At 40.3% G+C, this 27851-nt stretch overlaps 1 protein-coding gene across 25 annotated transcripts in view; it reads right to left on the reverse strand.

Moving 5' to 3' along the window:
- LOC125455410 (gephyrin) overlaps positions 1-27851 on the reverse strand; it is a 475974-nt gene that overhangs the window by 127759 nt on the left and 320364 nt on the right. For 17 of the 25 annotated variants that reach the window (XM_048537301.2, XM_048537298.2, XM_048537313.2 and 14 more), the window contains 2 exons: positions 12204-12266; positions 11447-11489 (listed from right to left, as the gene is read on the reverse strand). In XM_048537301.2, the coding sequence (XP_048393258.1) occupies positions 11447-11489; positions 12204-12266 (106 nt within the window). The remainder of the gene's footprint in view (positions 1-11446; positions 11490-12203; positions 12267-27851) is intronic. The other 8 variants (XM_048537305.2, XM_048537310.2, XM_048537312.1 and 5 more) reach the window with 1 other exon arrangement.

The raw sequence follows: 27851 nt of genomic DNA on the forward strand, positions 1-27851 counted from the left end.
ATGAACGGCTGAGGATCCTGGGATTGTACTCATTAGCGTTTAGAAGGTTGAGGGGAGATCTAATAGAAACTTACAAGATAATGTATGGTTTAGAAGGGGTGCACGCTAGGAAGTTGTTTCCGTTAGGCGGGGAGACTAGGACCCGTGGGCACAGCCTTAAAATTAGAGGGGATAAATTTAAAACTGGAATGAGACGACATTTCTTCAGCCTGAGAGCCGTGGGCTTGTGGAATTCATTGCTGCAGAGTGCAGTGGAGGCCGGGACGTTGGATGCCTTCAAGGCAGAGATCGACAAATTCTTGATCTCAAAAGGAATCAAGGGCTACGGGGAGAGTGCAGGGAAGTGGTGTTGAAATGCCCCTCAGCCATGATTTAAATGGCGGAGTGGACTTGATGGGCCGAATGGCCTTACTTCCACTCCTATGTCTTATGGTCTAAAGGAAGAGGGAGAAAAAGAAGAAAGGAGGAATGAACACAAAGAATGGTTACAAGAAGGAAGGAGACCACTTGACCTGTCAAGTTTGTGCCAGCTTTCTGAAAGAATAATTCAGCAAGTTCCATTCCCTCTGCTCTTTTTCATGTCTTGTAAATTTTTCATCCTTAAAAAATGATCCAATTTGTTTTTGAAAGCCTCATTGGGATCGGCCTCCGCTACACACCCAGGCAGTGCATTTCTGACTCCAACAACTCGATGCATTCATAAACATTTTTTCTTCTGTTGATGTTGGTTCTTCTCCCAATCATAGGGTCATGCAGTATGGAAACAGACTCTTAGGCTCAACTAAACCACACAGAATTTCAAACCAACATAGTCCCATTTACCTGCGATTGGCCCATATCCCTCCAAACCTTTCCTACTCTTGTATTTATCCAAATATTTATTTTAACTGTTGTAAGTATACTGACATCCACCATTTCCTCTGACAATTCATTCCACTATGAGCCACTCTGTGTTAGCAAGTTGCCTCTCCCATCCGTTCTAAATGTTTCTCTGCTCACCTCAAAAATATCCCCCTAGTTTTGAACTTCCCCACCCTAGGGAAAAATATCCTTTCTCTTCACCCTATAAAGTCACCCCTCAACTCCTATGCTCCAGTGAGAAAAGTCCCAGCCTACAGCAGCCCATCTTTGTAAGCCAAACCTTCCATTCCCAGCACACCCTCGTACATCTTTTCTGAACCCTCTCCAATTTAGTAGTATCCTTTGTGTAGCAGGGTGGTTTGAACTGTACATAGTACCCCAGAAGAAGCCTCGGCAACATTATGTACAACCTCAACATGACATCCCAACTCCTATACTCAAAGGTCTGAGCAATGAAGGCAAGCGTACTAAATCAAAGATAGTAAGAACTACCGATGCTGGAGTCAGAGATAACAGTGTGGAGCTGGAGGAACACAGCAGGCCAGGCAGCATCAGAGGAACAGGAAAGCTGATATTTTCGGTTGGGACCAATCCCCACCATTGCCTAATGCACTCACTGTCACCACCCCACCCGTCTCTATTTTTTTCAGAACCCCCTACCCCTCCCCCATTTCTGAAGAAGGTTCCCGACCTGAACTGTCAGCTTTCCTGCTTCTCTGATGCTGGCTGGCCTCCTGTGTTTCTCCAGCTCCACACAGTGTTATCCTAAGCATGCTAGATGCCTTCTTAACCACCCTGTCTACATGTGACACAACATTCAAAGATTTAAGTGCCTGAACATGTAAGTCTCTTTGTTCTGCAACACGACCTTGGGCTCTACCATAAATTGTATAAATCCTGCCCTTATTTGTTTTACCAAAATGCAATACCTCACATTTTTCTAAATTAAACTCCATCTGCCACTCCTCAGCCCATTTATCCAATTGATCAAGGTCTCTTTTTAATCTTAGATAGCCTTCTACACTGTCCACTATGACACTAACTTTGGTGTCATCTGCAAAATTATGAACCACGTCTGCTAAATCCTCATCCAAGTCATTTATAATAAATTGCAAACAAAAGTGGACCCAGAACCCATCCCTGTGGAATGCTGCTGGTCACAGGTTTCCAGTCCAATAAATAATGCACCACCACCACCCTCCATCTCCGAATATCAAGGCAATTTTGCATCCAATTTGAAAGCTCTCCCCGAATTCCATGTGATCTAACTTTACTAATTAGTCTACAATGCAGAACCTTGTCAAAGGATTCACTAAAATCCATGTAAACAATGTTTACCACCCAGCCCTCATCAATCTTTTGGTTACTTCCTCAAAAAAACCCAATCAGGTTTGTGAGACATAGCTTCCCTCGCACAAAGCCCTATTGACGATCCTTCATCAGTCCTTGCCTCTCCAAATGCATGTCACTCCTAACTTTCAGAATTACCTACACTAACTAATCCACATTGATGTCAAACTCAGAGGTTTACAGCCCCGAAACTTCTCCTTACAGCCTTTCTCAAACGAAAGCACAACATTAGCATCCCTCCAGTCCTCTGGCATCTCACCTGTGGTTATCGGTGATACAAATATCTCTGCCGGAGCCACACAATTTCTTCCCGAACTTCCCATAATGTCCTAGAATACATTTGATCAGGTCCCAGAAATTTATGTTTTCTAAGACCTCAGCACTTCCTCTTCTGTAATATGAACTGTCTTCAAGTCATCAATATTTATTTTCCAGAGTTCTCTTGCCTCCATTTCTTTCTCCACAGTAAAAACTGACACAAAATATTCAGTTAGTATCTCTCCCATCTTTTGAGGTTCAACACATAGACAACCTCATTCATCTTGAAGATGCCAAAGTTGCTCTTTTGCTCTTAATGTCCTTGTTGAATCTCTTTGGATTATCCCAAACCTTATCTGCCTATCTAATACCTTATAAGGCTCTCTCATATCCCCTTTTTGCCCTTCTGATTTCCCTCTTAAGAATGGCCCTACACCCTTTATAGTCTTCAAAAGATTCATTTGATTCCAGTTGGCTATACCTAATGTATACTTCCTTCTTATTTTTGACTACAGCCTCGATATCTTTATTCATCCACTATTCTGTACTCTTAGCTGACTCTTTACTCTAACAAGAACATAATGCCTTTGAACTCTTGTTATCACACTTATGAAAGCCTCCAACTTGTCAGGTGTTCTTTTACCTGTGAACGGTCTACTCCAATCAACTTCTCATAGTTCTTGTCTCATACCGTTAATATTTGCCTTACTCCAATTAAGAACTTTAACTTGTATGGAAGGCCTATCCTTTTCCATAGCTATTTTAAAATTAAGTAAATTAAGGTCACTAGTTCCAAAGTGTTCACCTACTGACACTTCAGTCACTTGCCCTGCCTTATTTCCCAAGAGAAGGTCAAGGTTTGCTCCTTCTCCAGTTAGGTATATTTACATTTTGATGAAGAAAATTATCTTGAATACATTTAACAAAATTTTCACCATCCAAGCCCTTATTGCTACGGCAGTCTCAGTCAATGTTTGGAAAATTAAAATCCCCTACTATTACAACCTATTATTCTTAAATATATAAGAACAAAGAAAATTACAATACAGGAACAGGCCCTTCAGCCCTCCACGCCTGCATCAACACAACTAAAAGCCCCCATCCTTCTAGCGACCATATCCCTCTGCTCCCATCCTATTCATGTATTTGTCAAGACGTCCTTTAAACTCACTATCATATCTGTTTTCACTACCTCCCCACACTGAGTTCCAGGCATCCACCACCCACTGTGTAAAAAACTTGCCTCATCACCTTTAAACCTTGCCCCTTGCAGCTTAAACCTATGGCCCCTGGTAACCGACTCTTTCACCCTGGGAAAAAGCTCTGACTGTCCACGCTGTCCATGCCCTTCATAATCTTGCAGACCTCTACCAGGTCACCCCTCAACTTCTGTCATTCTAGTGAGAACAACCTAAGTTTCTCTAACCTCTCCTCATAGCTAATGCCCTCCATACCAGGCAACATCCTGGCAAACTTTTTCTGCATCATCTCCAAAGCCACCACATTCTTCTGGTAATGTGGTGACCAGAATTGAACACAATATCTGAGGTCTGCTTTGGTCCTCAATTTCCCTCTGACCTTTAGGGAGCTCATAGTACAATCTCATCAGGGTGATATTCCCTTTCTTATTGCAAAATTCTACTGATATAGCTTCACTGGACGATCCCTCAGAAATGTCCTAAGTACAGTAGTAATGTTTTCCTCAATCAAAAACACCACTCCCCCTCCTCTCTTGCCTCCCTTTCTATCCTTCCTATAACATCTAAAATCTGAAACATTGAGCCCTGTCCTTCCCTCAGCCAGGTTTCTGTAAGAGCTATGATATCCCAGTCCCATGTTCCGATATATGCCCTGAGTCATAAGACATCTTGTATTGAAATAAATGCAAGATAATAAAATGTGAGGCTGGATGAACACAGCAGGCCCAGCTCCTGAGATGCTGCTGGGCCTGCTGTGTTCATCCAGCCTCACATTTTATTATCTTGGATTCTCCAGCATCTGCAGTTCCCATTATCATTGAAATAAATGCAGTTTAGTTCTTCAGAGTTACCCCGTTCTCTGACTTGCTTTTCTCTGTCTTCCCTAATTAACTGGCTCTTTTTTTGATTGAGAACCATCCTCATCTGCCTTTCTATCTTCACTGCCTCCCACCCCCGCCAGCACTTATTATTTTAAAGGCTCCCGAAATAGAGCCAGCAAATCTCCCCACTAGCATATTGGTCGCTTTTCAGTTCAGGTGAAGTCCATTCCTTTTGAACAGGTCTTTTCTGCCCCAGAGGAGATCCCAATCCCAGTGATCCAAAAATCTAAATCCTTGAACATTGCATCATCTCTTCAGCCATTGATTTATCTGCCCTATCTTTTTATTTCTACTCTGACTAGAACATGGCACTGGGAGTAAGCCAGACATTGCTATCTTAAAAGTTCTGCTTTTTAACCTTTTACCTAATGTCTTGTATTCACTCTGCAAAGTCTTAACCTTTTCCCTAATTAGATCGTTCTTATCAATGTGGATAACAACTTCCAGCTTCTTACTCTCTCCTTTAACAATGTGCTTCAACTATTTTGAGAAGTCCTTGACCCTGGCACTAGAGAGGCAACACACTACGCTGGATTCACAGTCACAGCCGCAGAAAACCGTCTGTGCCCTAGACTGGAGAGTCCCCAAAACAATTATTTGTTTAAATCTTGACAAACCCCACTTAATGTATGATTCATTCTTTGCACCCAAGATCCGACTGCCGCCTCTATTTTCCTCTGAGAGACTATCCTCTTCAACATACCCAAAATGGGAATTCTTTTTGAGAGAGGAACAGCAACTTAAGGCTGAAAAAAGAATCACAGAACCCCTACAGTGTGGAAGCAGGCCATTCATCCATCGAGTCCACACAGACCCTCTGAGGTGCATCCCACCCAGACCGACTCCTCTACCCTATCCCTGTAACCCTGCATTTCCCATGGCTAATCTACCTAGCCTACACAACTCTAGACACTATCGGCAATTTAGCATGGCCAATCTACCTAACCTGCACATCTTTGAGCCGTGGGAGGAAACCACAGCACATAAGAGTACATAGAGCATAACAGCACAATACAGGCCCTTCGGCCTTCGATGTTGTGCCGACCTGTCATACCGATCTCAAGCCCATCTAACCTACACTATTCCATGTGCGTCCATATGCTTATCCAATGACGACTTAAATGTACCTAAAGTTGGCGAATCTACTACCGTTGCAGGCAAAGCGTTCCATTCCCTTACTACTCTCTGAGTAAAGAAACTACCTCTGACATCTGTCCTATATCTTTCACCCCTCAATTTAAAGCTATGCCCCCTCGTGCTCACCATCACCATCCTAGCAAAAAGGCTCTCCCTATCCGCCCTATCTAACCCTCTGATTATTGTATATGTTTCAATTAAGTCACCTCTCAACCTTCTTCTCTCTAATGAAAACAGCCTCAAGTCCCTCAGCCTTTCCTCGTAAGGCCTTCCCTCCATACCAGGCAACATCCTAGTAAATCTCCTCTGCACCCTTTCCAAAGCACTCGGAGGAAATCCATGCAGACACTGGGAAAATGTGCAAACTCCACACAGACAGTTGCCCAAGGCTGGAATCGAACCATGCAGGTCCTCTGGCACTGTGAAGGAGCAGTGCTTACCATGGAACCACCCTGCCATCCTGAACCTTCTTCCAATTCCTGACAGTAACCTACTTAACTGACAGGTCCTGTTGCGTAACCTCCTCTCTGAAGCTACTGATCATCACACTTTGTCTCCTGTATACCCTCAGCAGTGTTAAACCGAAAAAAAAGCTCTTACTTTAGATATGAAAAAATACTCTTCCTTACTCACAGATTTTAATCTTAAGCACGCAAAAGGGAAAAAAATTAGACACTTAAAAAATCAAGCACTTAGCTGAAACTCCCACCAACTGAAAAAAGCCTCCTCTTCAAATCCTCTACCAGTCAGCTTTTAAATCTCTGAGTCCGAGAAAAGAAATGCCAATCCCTGAACTCTGTCGTTATTTAAACAGCTTCAATAAACAAGTTGAAACGGAAAATTTTCAGAGTTCCATCCATGCAAAAAGAAACAAAAGTCTCTCTCCAGAGCCATCGACACTAAGTTTGCTCAGTGTCCTATGGTTTGATCCTTCCACCAATGGGATAGTTCTTTCCTGTGTACCCTCTGGAAATCACTTACGAGTTAAAAATAAGTTAATCACTTCGAGAAAATTTCTGCTGGTGCCGTTATCAAAATGCAAATGAAGACAGGATTCTATTTCTATACAAATTGCTTTGTTTCATAGAATCACAGGATTGTGTTGTGACGCAGAACGAGGCTATTCAGCCCCTCTTATGAAAAAGAGCATCATTACTGAATGCCAACAGCCTGCCTTTTCCCCAAACCCTGACACATTATTTCTATTTAAATCGTCATCCAGCGCCCTCTTGAATGCTTCAATTGAACGTGCCTCCAGTGACGAACCACTCATTGTGTGAAAAAGGTTTTCACCTTGCCTCTGCTTCTTTTGCAGATCACTTTAAGTCTGTGCCCTCTCATTCTGATTCTTTTATGAGTGGAAAGTTTTCTCCCTACCTAGTTCATTCAGCCACCTCGTTGACCATCAGATCTCCTCTGTGCCTTCTCTCCATGGACAATAGTTCGATCATCTCTAATCTATTTGTGCTACTGTAACCATGCTGTTTGACTGTTGGCAACTATGATTACTGTTGTATATATGTGTTCCATATAAAGAGAGCGTAGAGAGCCAAATAATGTCCTTCAGCAGCAGCACAGTTAAAAAAAGTCCGAAAATGTAGATAAATTCTCATATGGACATGTAATACTCACATACTGTGAAATAACTCCACAGAGGCTGGTGTCCTGTCACTAAGTTACTCTTTATTTACGTGTATAAAGTCCTTGATTCTGGTACAGCCTCATCAGAGTCAGTACCCAGAGTGTCAGAATCTGACACTCCTGTTTTATCTTCCAGCCAGGGCTCCCTGATTGGACTAGATTAACAGCCCCAATCAGGGAAATCATATTCTATTAAGTCCAGCTTGCCAACCTTGTTACAATCTCGGGTCTGGGTCTGGCACTGGCATTCCCGTTGCCATTTCAGCTTCCATCCCATGTCCGTGAAGATCAGATCTAACCTGGTGTGAAGACTTCTACCCATTAGCAATGCTGCTGGAGGTGTACCTGCAGTTGCATGAGGAGTGATCTGTAATCAAATAAGAACGATGACAGCGAGGTTGGAGGCTGTTTCTTCAAGCCTGCCTTGAAAATTTGTACTGCTCTTTCAGCCAGGCCATTGGCTGACAGGTGGTAAGGAGCTGTCCTTACACGTTGAATCCCATTTGACATTAGGAAATAACCCAAATCCCTGCTGGTAAACAATGGCCTGTTATCTGTGACCAACACTCTGTGTATTGAAAAAGATTTTTTATCGTCGTCTCTGTGTTTGATGAATTAACTCTATGCATGTCCAAACACTTTGAGTAGGCATCCACAATGACTAAGAACATTGAGCCCATTAAGGAACCTGCACAGTCAAAGTGTAACTGAGTCCAAGGTTTACCTTGCCATTCCCGTGGATTTAGGGGAGCTGCTGGCAATATTTTTTCTCCTTATTGGCACTCTGGGCATTATCTCACCAAGGTAGCTGTGTCTGCCTCCAATCTTGGCCACCAGGCATAACTTCTCAACAGTATCTTCATTTTGGAGACCCTTGGATGACACTAGAGAAGATCAGCAGTGACCGTTCGCTCGGGACAATCATTCTTGCTCTCCATAACGACACACCATCCTCTGCTGTGATTTGGGTTCAGAAAGGTTTCAATTCTGTTTGTGGCAGCTCTTTGATTTCTACAGCTGCTTCAATTTTGACAGGACCAGATCTTTCTGTATTCAAAGTCTGATATTGTCAGTTATGACTGAAAGTGTGTTGAGAAAATTCAAAACCAGTCTCTTCCCTTGGTGGTACATCTGCCAATGGGAGGTGGCTCAAAGCACCTACATTTGCTACTTGGCCTCCAGACAGTGTTCTACCTAGGCATTCCGCATTACAGCCCATCTCTGACATTGGTGTGAGGCTATGGACAGCTCTGCCCAATCCGCTTTAATCTGACCTCGTAAGGGGGTTTGTGGTGTGTTATCACCAATTTTCGTCCATAAAGGTATTGGTGGTACCTCCTGACTCCAAATATAAGTGCCAATCCTTCTTTCTCTAGCTGGGTGCAAATTCACTCTGCATTAGCTAAAGTCGTGGATGCGTACACTATTGGGTGTTCCACTTCACTGGACCACCTATGAGCTAATACCACCCCAATGCCGTACAGGGAAGAATCAACACCAGATCTCGCATGGGATCACAGTGTGCCAACATCTTAGAGGATGATATTTGCTTCTTCACTTCACTGAAAGCTTTGGTGTGGCTACATTGCCATTTCCAAGGCAACCCCTTTTTTAGGAGTTGATGCAAAGACGGCAGGATGAGGACAGGTTATGTATGAACTTTCCATAATAATTCACTAGCCCAAGAAATTACCTAAGCTCCTGGACAGACGTGGGAACGAGGGCACTTTTGATCACCCGCACTTTAACTTCCAATGGTATAAACAGGTCTCGTCGACTCTGTAGCCCAAGGAGGTCACTTGAGGGGCCTGGAACACATATTTTCCCCTCTGAGGTGTATGCCCACTTTGGAAAAATGTCTAAACAATATGTTCAAATTCTTTCAGAGTTCCTCATTAATCTTCCCTCTTATTGGCATATCATCTAAATAGGGACCTGACATAGACCTTGCAAAATGTTCTGCATTGTCTGCTGAAAAATTGCAGAGGCTGATATAACCCAAAATGGCAGTCTTACATATTGCTGCAGACCCCATGGGTCTCGGAATCCTCATCTAAACAAAATTGCAAGTATGTGGCTCATTTCTTCTGTGTGGCTCATGTCTAGCTTCTTGAAGGACAGTCCCTCTGTCAGTTTTGCGTATAAATCCTCTGAGGGATTGGGTACTTATCCAGCTGCAAAAAGAGGTTTTTCTTTTGTTTAAGATCCCCAAGGTAAACCAACCTGTAAGGCTTCAACACCGATATGACTGGTGCTGCCCATTCTGCATACTGGACAGGTTTGATGATCCCTTTGCTTTCCAGCCTTCTAATTTCTGCCTCTACTTTTGCCCATAGGGAAAGTAGCATTGGGTGGCGCTTGCAGAATTACTTTCTGGTTCAAATTCAAGGTGGCATTGGCTCCTTCGATTGTCGCTACATCTTCCTGGGAGACTTCTCGGTATTTCATCCAGACTTCACTCAGACAGCCATTTTTTGATTGAGAAATGTTGAGCCAATCTAGGTGAATCTCTCTCAGGCAAGTTTGCCCCATCAAGCTTGGGCCTAAGCTTTTACTACAGTCAATGGTAACTGAACCAAATGCTTTTCATAAGAGGCCAGAACCAAAGTTGCACACTTAATCTGCAAAGGTTCCCTAGTATAGGTTCTCAGTGTAGCTGAGGTCCTGTGCCAACTTAAAGGTTGGAATCCGAGTGAATTTTGTTAAAAAGTGGTCCTGTTATCACTGAGATAGTAGGAACTGCAGATGCTGCAGAATCTGAGATAACAAGGTGCTGAGCTGCATGAACACAGTAGGCCAAGCAGGATCAGAGGAGCTGAAGAAGCATCTAGGCCCGAAATGTCAGCCTTTCTGTTCCTCTGATGCTGCTTGGCCTGTGTTCATCCAGCTCTACACCGTGTTATCCCTGTTATCTCTTATATGGCCACCCCGGTATTGCCCTCCATTAGAACCCGATGACCATTAAACCAGATATTTATCTGATTAGAGATAACAAGGTGTAGAGCTGGATGAACACAGCAGGCCAAGCAGCATATCAGGAGCAGGAAGGTTGACGTTTTGGGCCTAGACCCTTTGATTTGGATGTTGCCAAGCAATGTAACTGTTCCAATCCAAACGTGGATGGGCTTTCCAGGGTATGAACTCTCCTGGATACTGGTCCATGAGTTTTCTTAGTCAATTTAGGTCTAGTAGGACTTTGTCTCAAACCTACATACTGGCAGCAACTACAATGACTTGCTGGCCCATATCCTGAAGAAAGTTTTAAATGTTGGCCAAGGCTTGGCTGTGTTTGGTGTTTTGCTGTGGGCTGACCTAGAGTCCCTCCAATCAGCCTAAGCCCTGAGTGAGGCTACCCAATTGCCTGCACTCAAGTGGTGCTCTCCCACTCTAGTCTCTACTGAAATAACTCCAGAGGTCGGTGTGTTATCACCAAGTCACCCTTTATCGATACATGGAAAGTCCCTGACTCTGGCACAGCCTCGTCAGAGTCAGCACCCAAAGTATCAGATGATCTCTGAGACAAGAGTGGGATTAATGATGTAACCGTGCAAAAGCACCTACCAGCTGAAGACCAACTGGACTTCAAACAGGCTTTATCACTGGAAAATGCAGGAACTGGAGTATATGAGTTGCAGGGAATTCTGACAGAAGTTGACACCCTTGCCAGAATCTCTGACACTCCTCTTTTTATTTGTCAGCTAGGGCTTCCTGATTAACAGTCCCAATCAATGAACTCATATTCTACAAGGTCAAGCTGGCTGATCTCGTTCCAATCACTACAGCTGTCTTTCCTAAAATAGAAAATAGATAGATGTGGTGCTCCCTCTTTTAATCATGCTGCCTGCCTGTGCTAAACACACTCAAGACATGCTATAGTAAAATGAAAATATGCTGGATATAATCTGGCATATATCTATGCACCTTGATTGAATTAAACCAAAAATATGGGAATTAGAGTTTCATGACAAATTCTCTATTTTTTCCATCAATACTTAAAAACCAAAATACTTTTATTTAGATTGATATCCAATATCAAGGAACAGCTGCCTTAAGACTGAACACGTTTAAATACTTTATTTAAATATGGTGCAGTGATCAAAAACTGAATTAAGTACTCACTGGCTCTCAGGATATTTTCCTTGCTGCTGCATCGTGACTGGACCTGCAGGGAAAATAAACATTATTTTTAAAGACTATATTATCTATAGAAGGCTCAAACATACAGACATGCAGTGAGTTATACAGCATAGATCATGATGAACAAAGCTGGATCACCACAATGAAATGACGCTTGTATGAAGATGCTACAATGGGGAAGCTTATGATTCTTCACCCTAGAATATTAAAATGCAAATGCATGAAATCCAGAAACCCATCAGAATGGAGGCAAAAGTTATTGGACAAAGCATCATAGCTCAAAGAAAAGTTGCATCAGATCTGCTAAGCATAAATAGCCATGAAATCTGCATGAAGGAAGAAAAGCCTGTCAGAAATGAACATAGCATGTTGCAATAAATTAATCCATACAGGAGGGCTTGTGTGTTCTGGAGCTATATTCTTTAGAAATAGAAACATACATACATAGACACACACACACACACCACACACACACCACACACACCACACACACCACACACACACACACACACGAAACACCAAGAATTACACCATATATGAATTAGGAGGCTCTAAATGCAAAAATGATAATTGAAAGATTCTAAGACAAATGTTAAAGGCGCAGACTAGTGGACAGTGTTAAGGTGGGAGAAACATACAGTCAAGAATCTTCACATAGATAGAATAGCAAGGAGCTAGAACTCATCGCGCAAAGCAAAGTTTGCGAATGGTAGAAGCTCCTTTGATCAGTAATAGTTACTCGCGAGTTGTATCCTCTATGCCTTCTGAGTTCATCTTTAAGCCCTTCCAACCTATGGTGGAGCTAATGCGTAAACAAAAACAAAAGATTTATAATGAACAGAGAAGCTCAGAAATCTAATAAATTTCTTTAAGAAATGAAATCGTAAACAAAAGAACTAATGAGAGGTTTATTGTAAGTTTGGCCTTTTACACTTTTCAAACGCACTTGCTATTAACACACGAGAAAACATGCAAATTGTGGAACCACCAGCATTAACCCACACACAAGACTGGGAGAACAGGCAGGAACTGTTTGCTGATTAAAGCAAAAAAGGGCCATAAAGCACAGAAAGGAGCTTAAAGAACACAAAACAAGTATCATTTTTACTGCATGCTAAGTTCCCCACTATAATCCTACATCATTATATGTTTGTACAATGATTTTTGTTAATTAAATGAACATGAACATGCCAAGTCCCGGGTTAGTGTCCCTCTCACTTTCTTTCGATGAATAGCTTTTTACTTTTACACAGCCCCTAACTTCTGACTTGTCAGCGTAAAGTAATTGACAGATCTGCACAATAATTTCTACACGGGTTGGAATGAATCAAAGCTGAATCTCCCTGAAGAATTAACAATAACAAGTCTTTAGGAACATGATTGGGATTGATCAAGTTGCCCAAACTATACATTTTTGAAAAACTAAAAATATACTATGGAAGATTCTTTCAGTTACATGTAAACAAGAGTAAAGAATAGAAAAAGAATGCTGACATTGAATGAGAAATGAATACAGTTCAATTGCTTTGTAATCCTGTTGTTGCTATCACACTAGGATGGGACGAATGGACATCCATACAACTGGCTTACAAGACAAAGGAAGCATAAGCTTAAGAATGCAAAAATGATGAAGACTGATGTACTAAATTTGCAACTTCTTTATTTATCCTTTCATTTATCTACAAGTATTACCATTAATAGTATTATTTAAGGCACCCACCCATTTGTCTGATAATGAATGTTAGAGGAAAAACTTAGGCAAGATATTAATGACATAAGAGAAACAATAGAAATGCAATATAAAAGACATGAAAGAGTGAAAATGGAGAAAAATATACAGTTCATCTCTAATGCTAGAGCAACATCTGTCTTAATTTATTTGTCAAAATTAAATGCCACGTTGAATGCATATTTACATCCCTGCCTTCAGTATAGTCACATTTAATAAACATCTGTGACAGTGCTCTCGAGACAGCCTGAACATATCACATATCACACCTCTGTCATACTCATTCGGGTCTCACTAGCATCAGGTTGCCCCAGCTGGTGAGATTGGAAAGCATTGTATGCTAATGAAACCATAATCTTGATCAACAGCAAGAATGTTTGACCTATTCTTTATTGGGTGTAGGCAGAGAAGGGGTAAATCTGTGAGTTTAGTTACAATTGTTTCCAAGTTAAGATCCAACCTCTTCTGCATTCCTTTGACATGTATATCCATGTAAATGTACATTCACAAGGGTGTCAGCAATAAAAAGATAAATGTAGTTGCAAAACATGTTGCTGTTTTCTCCACCTACGAATCTTTTCATGATTCTATCTTTTACAGTTTTTCACTTTTTGCCTCCTCCTCCTAACAGTCTGTGTTTCTGTATTTATCTTAATTTTTGTGAAAGACCTACCACGTATCAATATTTGTTATTGGTTTGTGCATTGAGAACATTACATTTGAAGAATGCAGGGTAGCTCAGGGTTTTTGCAAGGGTCAATTTATGAGGAATGCTGAGCAGATGAATTCCCAGATACAGCAGCTGGACTTACTGCTGGTTTATATGTACATGCTATTAGTTCCTGTTAAATATGGAAAAAGCCATATACCTGAAACAGAGGAGGAGGAAAATGAAATCAGCCAGAAAAAAAAGGCTCCCTATCATACTACTTTAATATTAATTTATCTCAAAAAGAGGTGAAATTAATAGTGTCAAACTAACACAATCAGTGCTCAGAGATCCAATTATAGCAGCTTAATTAATCCTGATTTGCCACAATTTGAAAGAATTGCGAGTTTAGATGAATTACCAGACATCAGAGGTGCCTTAACCTATGTGGTCTGGAAAGAATTTTAAATAATTATTGTAAATAATTATTTTAAATAACTATTGTATTTGTTCTTCAAATGATAGACAGTATAATAACAGAAACATTGCTGGAAATGTGACAACTTTGATCAAATGCATTTTATAAAGTAATGTTGGATCAAACAAAAATAAAGTACCAATTTAACTTTCAAATGGCAAAATAAAGCACATTCTTTCTCACCTTTCAAGAATATGGTGGCGGTTTTAACGTGAAATATTATTTCAAGGAAACCAGTAATTCCACCACGTACATGGGACTACACTGAATTTACAGCACACAAATACACCATATGCCAAAGCTGCTATATGCCTCACAAGTGTCCTCCCACCCGGTTTCATTTCAAGTGATCTGCACCTTTCCATTCCTTTCTCTTGCTTGCACTTAACTAGCTTCACTTATAAAGGCATCAGTCATATTCACCTCAAGTACGGTACTGCCTGTGGCAAAAAACTCGACATTCTAAACATTCTGGATGTGAGTTTGCTCGCTGAGCTGGAAGGTTCGTTTTCAGACGTTTCGTCACCATACTAGGTAACATAATCAGTGAACCTCCGACGAAGCGCTTCGTCGGAGGCTCACTGATGATGTTACCTAGTATGGTGACGCAACGTCTGAAAACGAACCTTCCAGCTCAGCGAGCAAACTCACATCCAGAACCTCAACCTGAGCTACAAATCTTCTCAAAACTCGCTATTCTAAACATTCCCTGGTTAAGACGTTTCTTCTAAATTCTTTACAGGATTTATTAATAACTACCAGAGATTCACTGCAAGGTTAGAGCACTGAAAGTGGCTGTTCAGCCCCTCATGTCAGCATGTACTCTTTGTAAGAGCAATTACCCTAGTGCCACTCCTCTGCCCTTTCCTCTTCAGAAAATCATGTAATTTTTTCAAAGCAACAATTGGATCTGCCTCAACACACTCAGGCAGTGCATATTCCTGACCACCTACTGCAGTGAAGCTGCTTATCCTCACGTTACCTCTGCTGCTTTTGCTCATCGTCTGAAATGTGTGCTCTCCATCTTTCGAACCATGGGAATAGCTTCTTGCTATCTTTTCTGTAGCTGATTCTATACAACTGGCTCATGCTGCTGGATAGCACCATTGGCATATATTCGAGATAACAAGGTGTGGAACTGGATGAACACGGCAGGCCAAGCAGCATCTGAGGAGCAGGAAAGCTGATGTTTCGGGCCTAGAACCTTCATCAGAAATGGGGGAGGGGAAGAGGGTTCTGAAATAAATAGGGAGAGAGGGGAGGCAGTCGAAGATGGATAGAAGAGAAGATAGGTGGAGAGGAGACAGTAACGGTGAGTGTAGGTGGGGAGATAGGGAGGAGATAGGTCAGTCCAGTTAGTAGGTAGGAAATGGGGGTGTGGCTTGAGGTGGGAGGAGGGGATAGGTGAGAGGAAAAACAGGTTAGGGAGGTGGGGACAAGCTGGGCTGGTTTTGGGATGCGGTAGGGGGACGGGAGATTTCTAAGCTTGTGAAATCCACATTAATACCATTGGGTTGCAGGGTTCACAAACGGAATATGAGTTGCTGTTCCTGCAACCTTCGGGTGGCATCACTTTGGCATTGCAGGAGGCCCAGGAGGGACACGTCGTCTGAGGAATGGGAGGGTCAGTTGAAATGGTTCGCAACTGGGAGGTGCAGTTGTTTATTGCAAACCAAGGATAGGTGTTCTGCAAAGCGGTCCTCAAGCCTCCATTTGCTTTCCCCAATGTAGGGGAGGCCACAACGGGTGCAGCGGATGCAGTATACCATATTAGCAGATGCGCAGGTGAACATCTGCTGATGTGGAAAGTCTTCTTGGGGTCTGGGATGGGGGTGAAGGAGGAGATGCGGGGGCAGGTGTAGCACTTTCTGCAGTTGCAGGGAAAAGTGCCAGGTGTGGTGGGGTTGAACGGGAGTGTGGAACAGACAAGGGAGTCATGGAGAGAGTGGTCCCTCCGAAAAGCAGACAAGGGTGGGGAGGGAAAAATGTCTTTGGTGGTGGGGTCGGATTGTAGATGGCAGAAGTGTTGGAAGATGATGCGTTGGATCCAGAGGTTGGTGGAGTGATAGGAGGATGAGGGGGATTCTTTTTTACTGTTACTTTTTATTTGTTATTGCGGGGACGGGGTGTGAGGGGTGAGTCGCGAGAAATGTGGGAGAAACGGTTGAGGGCATTCTTGACCACTTCCGGGGGGCAAGTTGCAATCCTTGAAAAATGAGGACATCTGAGACGTACAGGAGTGGAATGCCTCATCCTGGGAGCAGATGCGGCGGAGGTGAAGGAATTGGGAATAGGGGACTTTTTAAAGACAATCTGAGTTTATCAGTACTAATGAACAGTGTTTGCAGTTTGCCTATACCGTGTACGTACAGTGCAAAGAACTGGGTGCCTTTGCTGAAAAAAACCTAATCTTCTAAAACAAAAAAACATCAATGACATATCAGCCAGCCACACTTACGCATTTAATCACAATAACATTATCAAGATTTACTATCTTCAAGAACAGTCATTAAATTCAGCACTTGACCATAAAAGTTCAATGTTACATGCATTGTTAATGATGAAGTGAAAGACTAATTGTTACAACTTTTAACACAATAAATAAAACTGAAAGGAGGTCATTGGGAAATTGTCATTCTACTTTAGGGGCCTGGCTTTGAATACACACAGACTGATGGGATCCGATTCTCCTTCTGCCAGTTGTGATTTTCTATGTAAAATGGAGGATGAGGCTGGTGACTAGGGAGGGTGCTGGACATGCCAAACATGCTAAGTTTCTCCAGCATTTTCTGTTCTTATTTCAGATCTCCAACTTCTTTGCTTTTACAGGAGTCTGCTCTGTGAACATATTTTTTCATGCTTCCCTTTATACTTGCTTTAGTCTCCTCTTTTCTGTTCAATTTGCTCCACATCTCAAAGACATATTCGAATTCTTTGATGCTGCTCATTATGCCTTCCATAGTATTATGACATTTTCACTGTTTCTTGATTTCACATAAATGCTTCACAGGTATGTGCATAACTGAATGTATGGCGGAGTGTGTCTTCTTTAGGACACTGATTGGCTTCACTAGTTTCAGTCTGGCCATTGAAATAATGAGAAATACAGTCTACTTTCTGCTTTGACACTGGTGACATGCAGAAAGTAATAATACTATTCTGTGGAAACATAGATCTGCTATTGCTGGCAAGGTAGGAAAATGACTGAGACCAACTCTCAAAAAGTGCTGAAATACTGTGACTGAGTAAGAATACTCTATCGAGCTTCAGAATTGTTGCTGCCAAAATGTATTCCAAATTTGACTCATGTTCATTCAGTACAAGTCAAATTCTCATCAAACATACTTTTCAAACTAAAGCACCAACCTGGAAAATTCCTGGACAAAAGCATATAATGTACTAGGATCTGCTATACCTGATAAACTTATATGAGAATTCAAAGCAATACTTCGAATTCCAAAGCGAAAGACTATTTACATCAAGCATTGGTACTGTAAATATCTGTTACGTATTATGTAAGTGCAAGTGTATAAAAGGTATTTTATGTTAAAATGAATGCATATGTCCAAACTGATATTGCTGTCACCACAACCGTGCTGAATTAGAGATTTCAATTGGTTAATGTTTCTTTACATACTGCTGGTTAGAATGTTCCAGATCCTGTTCCATTGGCTGGTGTTTTCATGTCATGTACTCTATCCACTAGAATCACAAGGACTTCATTGTAATTTGCCTGAGCTATTAAGATGTCAACCTGTTTTTGTCTTATTTGATGCCAGGCACTGCCAATAGGAAGGACCTGACTGAGCTAGCAAAAGGCGAAATGTCATGTAAACTGGATGACATGTGACGCACTAAGATTTTCAGCATTCTATCATCCCAGTTATCTGGTGTGTGGGTGAATAGGAAACTGCATCGCAATGAGTGAAAATTTGTGTCCATGCTTGCCGTAACTTAAATAAGGTTGTTCCTTTCTTTGAAACAAGGTATTCATTACCAGCTCCCAGTGTGTTGTACCACCTTGGATTTGCAGGGCAAGAAATCTGCTTCGGGACCTTAACAATGCTGCTCTCAAATTGGTCACAATATAGTTGTACAGAAGTGATTCCTCTCTTTTCTTCCAGATAAAATACTTGGTGTCCACTTGTCCCTTCACCATAATCTGTTTCCAGTGGCATTGTGGCAGAAGGAACAGAAGATGGACATGAACCTTCTCCAAACAACATGATGTAGCACATTTATATGGTAGATCTTCTGATTGATACTATTCATCCACGAGTACTTAAAAATTAAAAATAGCACAAAAATAATGTAATATGCATATGAAAAGCATTTATATATGTTTTTTTCCAATTGAAAGAAGTGCCCTTTTTCCTATTCATAGTATTAGAACATGCATGCTTGGCATAAAAGATCTATCATCGTTAATAAGCAGCAGAATGAAAACTGCCAGAGTTCAAGAATATGAACTCTTTAAATCAATTCAGACAAAAAGGGCTCCATGCTGTACGACTGTGATTCTGTGATAACCAAATTCTGCATCAGAATAATTTCAAGGCACTTGAACAGTTGTGCCATCTGATTTCACACAAACATGAACAGCAAAGGAATTCCATTCACAAGCAAAAGTACCAGCAACTTGATCCTTAACATCTCCCTATCTGCAATTATTAGTTTTGATGGTTTGAACTGAACTATTTCATTTTTGTTTTTAATTCATTTCATTTGGATGGAATGTTGCATTAATTCATAGCGGAGTCAAGAATTCAGTTAACAGCATATCCAACATGATTAGCATTTTGCTTCAATTGCACGCAGTCTTAATGATCTGGCAAGCATGAGTTCCTAATTGAGAAACTGTTCCTAAAGGGTATTAAGCCACGCACATGCTGCTTTACAGCCATTTTAGTTAAGGAAGACTGAATGTTATACACACAGAATAAAGTAGATAAGTAGAACCAAGAACTACAATGTAAAACAGCACATGTTAAGCAATCTGAAGCGGGTTTTAAAGCTGCGTTTGTGTTGACACGTGTAAGTTTGGGAAGACTACCACAGTTGATCAATTTCTAAGGCTACACACATGCACAACTTCAAGGGAAACTATCTTGAAGTAGCCTCGACAGAAATAACAGTTGAAACATGATGTTCAGGAAAACATTCTAGGTGTGTTGTGAAATTTCCATGAAATGTGGGGTTTTTAAATCATGCAAAGTTACAGCACTGCAGACCAAATGACAATTCGATAGGGAAGTTGACAATTAATCAGCATTGAAGACTGGGCTGTTCAAGGGAATGTTGACAATAAATTAAACTTTTCAGAGCTCTACAGCTTAGGATGAATGCACAGAATTCTGACTTATGAACAATGTCCTATTTTTAATGCACTCAGAACGATTATAAAGCTATCAGGTGGGTGTCCATTTTGGTTTCAGCAAAATTCTAACTGTTGTATGCTAAACATTGGGAGCTATTAGGGGTAAGAATAAAAGTTAAATGTGAGAAATGTTTAAAAAAATAACTTTGGAAGTTTTATTAATAATTCTCTGACAAGGCATGAGGGTGATTGTCAAAGACATCAGGTTTAGTCTTGCAGGCTCTCTGAACTTGAGAAAATAAGGTTGGGATTTGAAGCAAGGAAGCAATCTGACATTCAGTGGAGATGTGAAGCAGTGCTCTTAAAAAACTTTCACAAATTCACCTTATACTGTCTTCCTCTGTTGAAATAATGTTATGAATTACAAATTTAAGTGATGTTATTTGAGACAATCTAGTTCAAGCCAAATTCTTTGTCAAATTATTAAGAAAATACTTGCCAATGCTGCCCTGAGTGTGCAATGTAATAAGTGTAACTGCATCATGAAGTTGCAATTCAGTAAAATAAAAGTAATTCAATTGAATGTAACTTCATGATTCAATGGCAAAGACTGTAATAAATTTCTTTTTTTTCACATTCTCCCAAAGCACAATTGTCTTATAAAATACAACTCCTGGCATTGTAAGTTCTGGGTGCAGAAGTACACATAGCTTAGTTTTCATGTAGTGGGTGGAAAACTTTGAGACTAGATCATTATTTCAGCATCAAAACTGAAATGTTATTTTTGATTATATCCAAAAGCAAAGTAACTTATGCCTAGAATGATTAAAATCTGAAATTGCTCGATAAACTCAGCAGGACGGCATGGTAGTTCAGTGGTTAGCACTGCTGCCTCACAGCATCAGGGTCCCGGGTTCAATTCCACCCTTGGGTGACTGTCTGTGTGGAGTTTGCACATTGTCCATTTATCTGCGTGGGTTTCCTCCGGGTGCTCTGGTTTCCTCCCACAGTCCGGAGATGTGCAAGGTAGGTGGATTTGCCATGCTAAATTGCCTGTAGTGCTCTTGGATGTATAGATTAGCTGGGTTATATGGGGATGGGTCTGGGTGGGATGGTCCATTAGTCGGTGTGGATGTATGGACCGAAGGGCCTGTTTCCACGCTGTAGGGATTCCAACATTCTAACAGATCTGGCCATATTTGTGGAGAGAAAACAGAGCTATTGTTTAGAGACCAGGCACCCTCCTATAGAAACTCGGTTTTCCCTCCACAGGCATCTGCAGTTCATTGCATTAATTATTAAAATCTGCTCTATGCAGCTCTGCAGCAGTGCAAAACCTTATAATGTTTTACTTGATTTTAAATACTATTAGGAACAAATTTAGCATTACAAAGCACTTATTCTTAGTTTAGGTTTTAGATTTATTAATATAACTCAAACTTTGTGCAAAGGGACATTTCTTCATATAACCAGTTAATCTGCGACAACTGAAAACATCGAATTATAGTATCTTTTGGTCAACCGATGGTTTCCAGAGTGTAAATGGCACAGTGCTTTGCTAGCTTTCACTTGTCATCTTATCATCTCTACTTTTGATGACTTTCTCACCAATCTTCTCCAAGCTACTGCTGTGAATATCTATTTCGTTAATTAAATGCTTTAGAATATAACTTGTTTTAGGATTTAAAATTTTGACCATAGATAATACGAGAGGCATATGATTGAGAAACAACCAACTCTGATGTAAATGCAACTCAAACAAGCGTAGGTGTAATAAACTTACAAGTTTACTCGTGCTTGCTTATCTTGCAAGGTCATTGGTAGAGATGCTAACTCAAATAATAAATCAGAGATAGCAAGAACTGCAGGTGCTGGAGCCAGAGATAACACAGTATGGAGCTGGAAGAACACAAGTAGGCTAGGCAGCATCTCACCCTATTTCCGGCCATTTGGGGATGCCATAAGGTTTACACCTATTTCAATAAAGATTATAAATTAAACATGGAGTTCCTAGATCAAAAGAAGGCAAAAGCATGGTGTAAACGAGAGAGTTCCTTGATGGTGCCTTGAACTTTGAAGGGAGGGCAATTACATTCATCACCCACGTAAATCATCATATGAGTTATGGATCCAAAAGAAGTGTCTTGAAGGTGAAGTCTTTTGTTTGCATTTCTGGATGATTAATTCTAAAGTGCCAAGTTGAGTGTGAAGCCATGTTGAGGTTTTTTTTGTTTACTTCATCTGTGCCAGCAGAAAGAAAGTCTTCAGTGTGGGATTTGAGAGTCTTCTAGCTTGCAGCTACTGGAACATTTCTGCAGTGTTCTCATAGAACCTTGTGGGAGCAAGCACTCAGTGGAGGTGTGTTTGAAAGCTGCAGGAAGTCAATTGAAACAGCTGGCAAACTGAACAAGGGACTGAAGCAACCACAGTTGGGAGGCTAGACAGGAAAACATACAGAGCTGCAACTGCCAAAAAGCTAATGGAGAGACCCTCACAGAATCTGACTTAAGAAGAGCTGCTTGAGTACAAAAGCTAAATAAAATACATTCCAGAGGGGTGTGGAATTTATTTGGGTTCTTCCCCAGAAAAAGTGAATGAATTTTGAAGGCTTTGAAAGATATAGGATTGCAGGCTTTGGGAGGTTAGTCTCAAGTAAAATTGAGTTCATAATATAGTGTTGTAACCTGTAGAATTAAACTAATGGTGATTGTATTGTTTAACTGTTTTCAATTTTTAAAAAAACTTGTTATTGTTTAAAATTATGAAATTTGTGTTGGCTTGTTGATTAATTGCTGAGATTTTAGATTTCTCCTTTAAATGTTAAATCTCTAGTAGAATGGCAACATTGCATTTTTTTTGACGGTTCGTGGTTAGAGGTTCTTAGACAAACGGTTATAAGCTTCACCTTCTCTCCAGTATCACAGAAAACAATGCCCTCCTCCTGTGTCAGTCACAGAGGGGCTGTCATCACCATCTTCCATCTCAAATTTCTGAAATCCCATTCTACTGTTGTCATCTTTTATTTGAAATATACCTTAGACATTCAGCTGTTAAACCATGAAGAGAATTAGCTAAGTTGATTTAAATGGCTTATTGAGGTGAAAGTCTCAAATTCTAGAGGATACTAGTTAAAGAATTGGAAACAAGAAGGTAGTCAGTTGGATACTTTCCCCCGAACAACGAAACAAACTGCAAGGGCATGCTTTTGAGAGAGAAACATAACCAATGTTCAAGAGGCTTTCAGATATAGTTCCATAGCTAGAAGAAACTGAGACAAGTAATGGGGAAGAAGCAACTGGGGAAAACTAAAACTGCTGGGAACATGAAATATAAACAGAAAAATCCATCAATATCTGAAAGCACAGATAATATTTTGTATTTAGACATCTTGTCAAAACAATCTCTGATGAGTCTTACCAAGGACATATAGCGCAAACTTTAGCTTGTTTTTTTAATCTTCTCAGATGCTGATAGACCTGCCACACATTTCCATAATTATCGACTTATAATCCAGTTTGTAGGTGGGGTTGATCAAAAAGGAACCAGTTTGTTATGTCTTTTCCTATTCGAAAAAACATTTCAACTTTTTAAGTTATCTTTTTTTTTGCATAAAGGACTATGTTTCAGCTCCAGGGCATTGTTTAAAAGTCCAAAAATTATCTACATTGAAATGTAGATGATAAATCACTGGGTAGTAAGAAAAATACAATTTTCTTTATTCTTTCCCTATTGGTGTGACTGAATAACAGACCCAACAATTTATTGGTTACATCTTCAGCTAGTGACTCACCCCCTTCTCCTCGGGCAACCTGTAAAAGCAGACTTAAGCAAGGATGACAACCTCTTTAAGTAAAATAATAGGTCTTCCAATTTCAAATTATAGTGGATGGCAAGTTGGAGATCAAACAGATTCTATGATTATCATAGGAATTTCTGATTCAATTCTGCAGCATTTTGAAGGTGTCTACACATAGGTCATTAGACTTATGAGTTTTGCATTCTTGACGACTCTGATGCTTCAGTTTTACAAACGATTTTCTAAATAAATTCACTGGCTATTTCTTTAGAATATGCCAAGAGTCCATTGAGTAGTACATGTGATAACACCTTCTTCTGCGAAGGTTAGCTTGTCCAGCCAAGTACTGACAATGGGTTCAATTAGTCGTTCATTTTCATAAAATACTTTAAGCCTTCTATATCTGCTCATGTGTGACTGTCACTCCCATTTGCCAGTGGTTGGTTAGAAAAGTCACATCTGTCGGCGTTTGTGATAGAAGATAAAAGCCAAATCTTGTAGGACTATAAATGGTTGGTGACATTTGAAGGTGCAATAATTTTACTTCACAGCAACATAAGAATATTTCAAAAGCCTTTTGGGTCACATTTTCTCAATGGAACACTGTACAGTTTCAAATGGCTCAGATTGTTCAGTTCCTGAATATACAGGAACTGGACTTACCACAAAGATATATTTTGAGCCTCCTTAGACTTCCTGAAACTTTGGCTTTGTGGGAATTGCCCAGGCAGATTACACTTCCAATGGTCAATTCCCAGTTTTCTGGGACCTTGCACGAACGTCTTCAGATGAGGGGACCGGGAAAGACGAACTGGGATTGGAGATGGTTCACTAGATTGATCCCGTGAATGTAGGACAGTCTTATGAGGACAGGTTGAGTAGGTTGGGCTGTGCTCATTGGAGTTTAGAAAAATCAGTTATTATGAAGTCTAAAGAAAGGAATTGAACCAGTTAGACTAGCTGACGTTGACTAAGGTATGGAAATGACGAAGGCAAACAAAGCCCTGTAAGTCCTGGGGCTAAATTCCCTCAAAGCAGGGGTGAATGGAGCATTTGATGTGTCAAGCCAAAGTCTGGCATAGTGGTCTAGGCCCAACCATCTTCAACTGCTTCATCAATTATCTTCCCTCCTGTGTTAGGTCAGAAATGGACAAGCTTGCCAATGATTGAGCCATGTTAAAGACCATGTATGAAATCCCAGACAGTGAAGCAGTCCATGTCCAAATGCAGCAAGACCTGAACTAGGCCCCAATTTGGGCCGATATGTGGCAAGTAAGTTTTTACCACATAAGTGACAGGCAATGACCACTGCCAACATGACAGAAACTAACCATTGCTTCTTGACATTCAATGCCATCATCATCACAGAATCCACATTATCAGCGCCCTGGGGATTACCAGAAATTGAACTGGATCAGCCACATTAATAAAATGGCTACAAGAGCAGATCAGAGGCTAGGGATCCTGCAGTGAGCAACTCATCTCCTGACTCCTCAAAGCCTGTCCACTATCTACAAAGTACAAGGCATGATCATGATGGAATACACCCCACCTCCCACCCAACCTGTCTGGATGACTGCAGCTCCAACAGTACTCAAGAAGCTTGACAATCTATAAAACGCACTGTAGAAATTCACCAAGGTTCTTTAACAGTATCTTCCAAACCATGAACACTACCATCTAGAAGGACAAGTGCAGCAGACATATGGAAAAAATATTACCTGCAAACTCTCCTTTAAGCAACTCACAATCTTGATTTGGAAATATGTTACATTTCCCTCAGTGTTGCTTGTGCAAAGGTCAGGAACTCCCTCCCTAACAGGAATGTGGCTTTACCTACAGCAAATGGACTGTAGTGGTTGAAGAATGTAGCTCACCACCACATAGGGACTAGGGATGAGCAATGAATGCTGGCCCAAGCAGCAATATTCACATTCCATGAATTAATAAAACAAATGGCTGAGCAGAATTGAAGAGTTTAATAGCTTAATCCTGCTCCAAAGTCCTATAACCCTAAGATTTATATTTTGTAACCTTTAGAAACAGAATTGATTCAGGTAGAAATGCTCAGTCATATCAAGATCTCTTGGACTTTCATTTATAGCTCTGAATGCGAGGATTCATTTACGGTGTGGAAAATTGTCATTCAATATCAAAGAAGTCAATCATATGAAATAAATATTAATAATTTTACTGTTCTGACCATATGCATTTTAACAAGTTATAACAAACCTTAAAATAACTTAAGGTGCATATTATGTGTGGTAGATGCAGCACAAAGTTTCAATTCTATTTTCTCTCAGCATTGAGACATCTTCCTGGCCATAATCAGGGAAGGCAGCACCTTGGCCTGGAGATGTTCAACCTTGTCAGATTTCAAAACAGAATTTGAAAGTCAATTATGAGTTTCATTATGGTCTCAGAAAGCATTTTTGACTTCTTTGGTATTTTGTTTTGAACAGCAGTATCAAGACCAGGGGGAAGGAATAAATCCTGTGACAGGAGAACATAGATTTTTAATGAGTAAGAAACGCAATACTTTGGAGATCTTGTGCAACTGAAGTATTTCTGCAGAAGCACAATAAACTTGAAAGGAAAACATGTAACCCCTGCTTTAACATATGTACGTACAGGCTAAAACTGATAATATGGTTTTAGAATTGAGAAGTCTGCATTCTTGATAATATTAAAGCTGAAGTGTGTTCAATTTTGAACTGAATCATTACGCACAGCACTAATGAAATAGAGATATAGTTCTTTTTGAGAAAAGGCAAAAAACAGAGCTCCTACATTAATTACATTTCAGTACATCCCTTACATTAACCAAGAAAGCAGCTTCAGCTATGAAAATGTTTGCAATAATTCAATTTCAAGATGTTAAAAACATCGTTACCGCACTGATATATACTTATCATGAAGGGTAACACCTGACTTCATCTGAATAAAGGTACTGCCTTTATTTTTGATTCAATGATGCACTTGACGTTAGAAGATAATTTTCAAGTAGTATGTCTTTTAAACTTACAAAACATAGCATTTTAATTTTGCTCATGCTTGAAGCCACTCTGTTCCAAAATGGTAAATTAAAGCTTATCATCTGAAAAAGAACACACTACTGATCAAGGACAAGCTTTAATTACTTGTGAATCTTAAACTTGTTGCCCTTTTTCCTTCTTTTACTGCTTTTGGTGTTAATAGATTTCATTCTGAAGAGGTTGATAGGCATTTTTCAAATCATAAGGAATGAGTTGAAAAAGATAGGTGTGTGATCCAAATAAGCACATGGTGCAAAGTAACCAATTGATATAAAGAGTTAAAATTGGGTGCAGAGAACTACAGTTAACTGACAGAGGATCCTGAACACTGACCACTATGAAGCGGCAATATAATTTAATGTTTTAAGAGATTTTCATATGTTCAATTCACTGAACCATAATTATATGATCTTCCACTACAAGAAGCATAAATAATACCACGTCTTCTCACTATCCAGTTCAAGACGATGTCATTACTTTCGCTGGTCAAAGATCTATTGTACAAAGCATTGATGAGAATTGCAGAAGTTAAAACCTGTGTAGTACAAATATTTTTACCATAGGTAAAATGGTGTTACAACAGAGCATTTGCTCTGTCATAAGAGCACAAATTTTAAGGATCAACATTAGAAATCTAACAGCATGAAGCTCAGTCAATCTCTCAAAAAATGAATGGCTTAGGTCAGTCCATACCACAGAACACAAATTTATCCTGTATATGATGCAGTGTTAAATTACAGCGATGGACATCTAATTTATGGCTTTAATATGCAGTAGTTGCAGTTAACCTAACACACCAAATGTGGAAAATCTACCAAATTCTAATGGCAATCTGCACAGACTTCATTCAGTCAATCTTAAAAAAATCCCATTTCCTTTGATGAATATTTACAATTGGAAAATATATCATCAAAACTAAATGTGCCAAACCGTTCACTTATCTTGTTAAGGAGGTCAGGACAGACCAGTTCCTTTTCATGGATAACTTGAGTTGTACTTTTAATGACTTTAATCAGATGAAATCTATGGGCATCTAGAAAACGGAAAGGTAAAAAAAAAGTTGACTCCTTAAGTTTCTTCAATGTAGGAAGAGATAGTTAGTAAGTGGAAACACAAAAAGCTCAGTATGATAATCAGGTAGATAACAGAATTGAGAACTGGCCTAAATTTAGAAGGTTCAGAACAGAAATGATCAAACTAAATAGGAGAAGAAAAGACGGAGAATTCAGAAATCTTCCAGAACGTAAGAGTGGGAAGTGCAGGAGTGGGGTCAATTTGGGTCCTAAAAGAATTTCGGAATGTGGAGTTGGGGGCAAGAGTCAAGCACTATGTGTTTGGGTTTATCTTTACCAAGGAAGAAACTATTGCCTTCTGTAGTGAAAG

The sequence above is a fragment of the Stegostoma tigrinum genome, chromosome 10, assembly GCF_030684315.1.
Source record: "Stegostoma tigrinum isolate sSteTig4 chromosome 10, sSteTig4.hap1, whole genome shotgun sequence".
Classification (NCBI taxonomy): domain Eukaryota; kingdom Metazoa; phylum Chordata; class Chondrichthyes; order Orectolobiformes; family Stegostomatidae; genus Stegostoma; species Stegostoma tigrinum.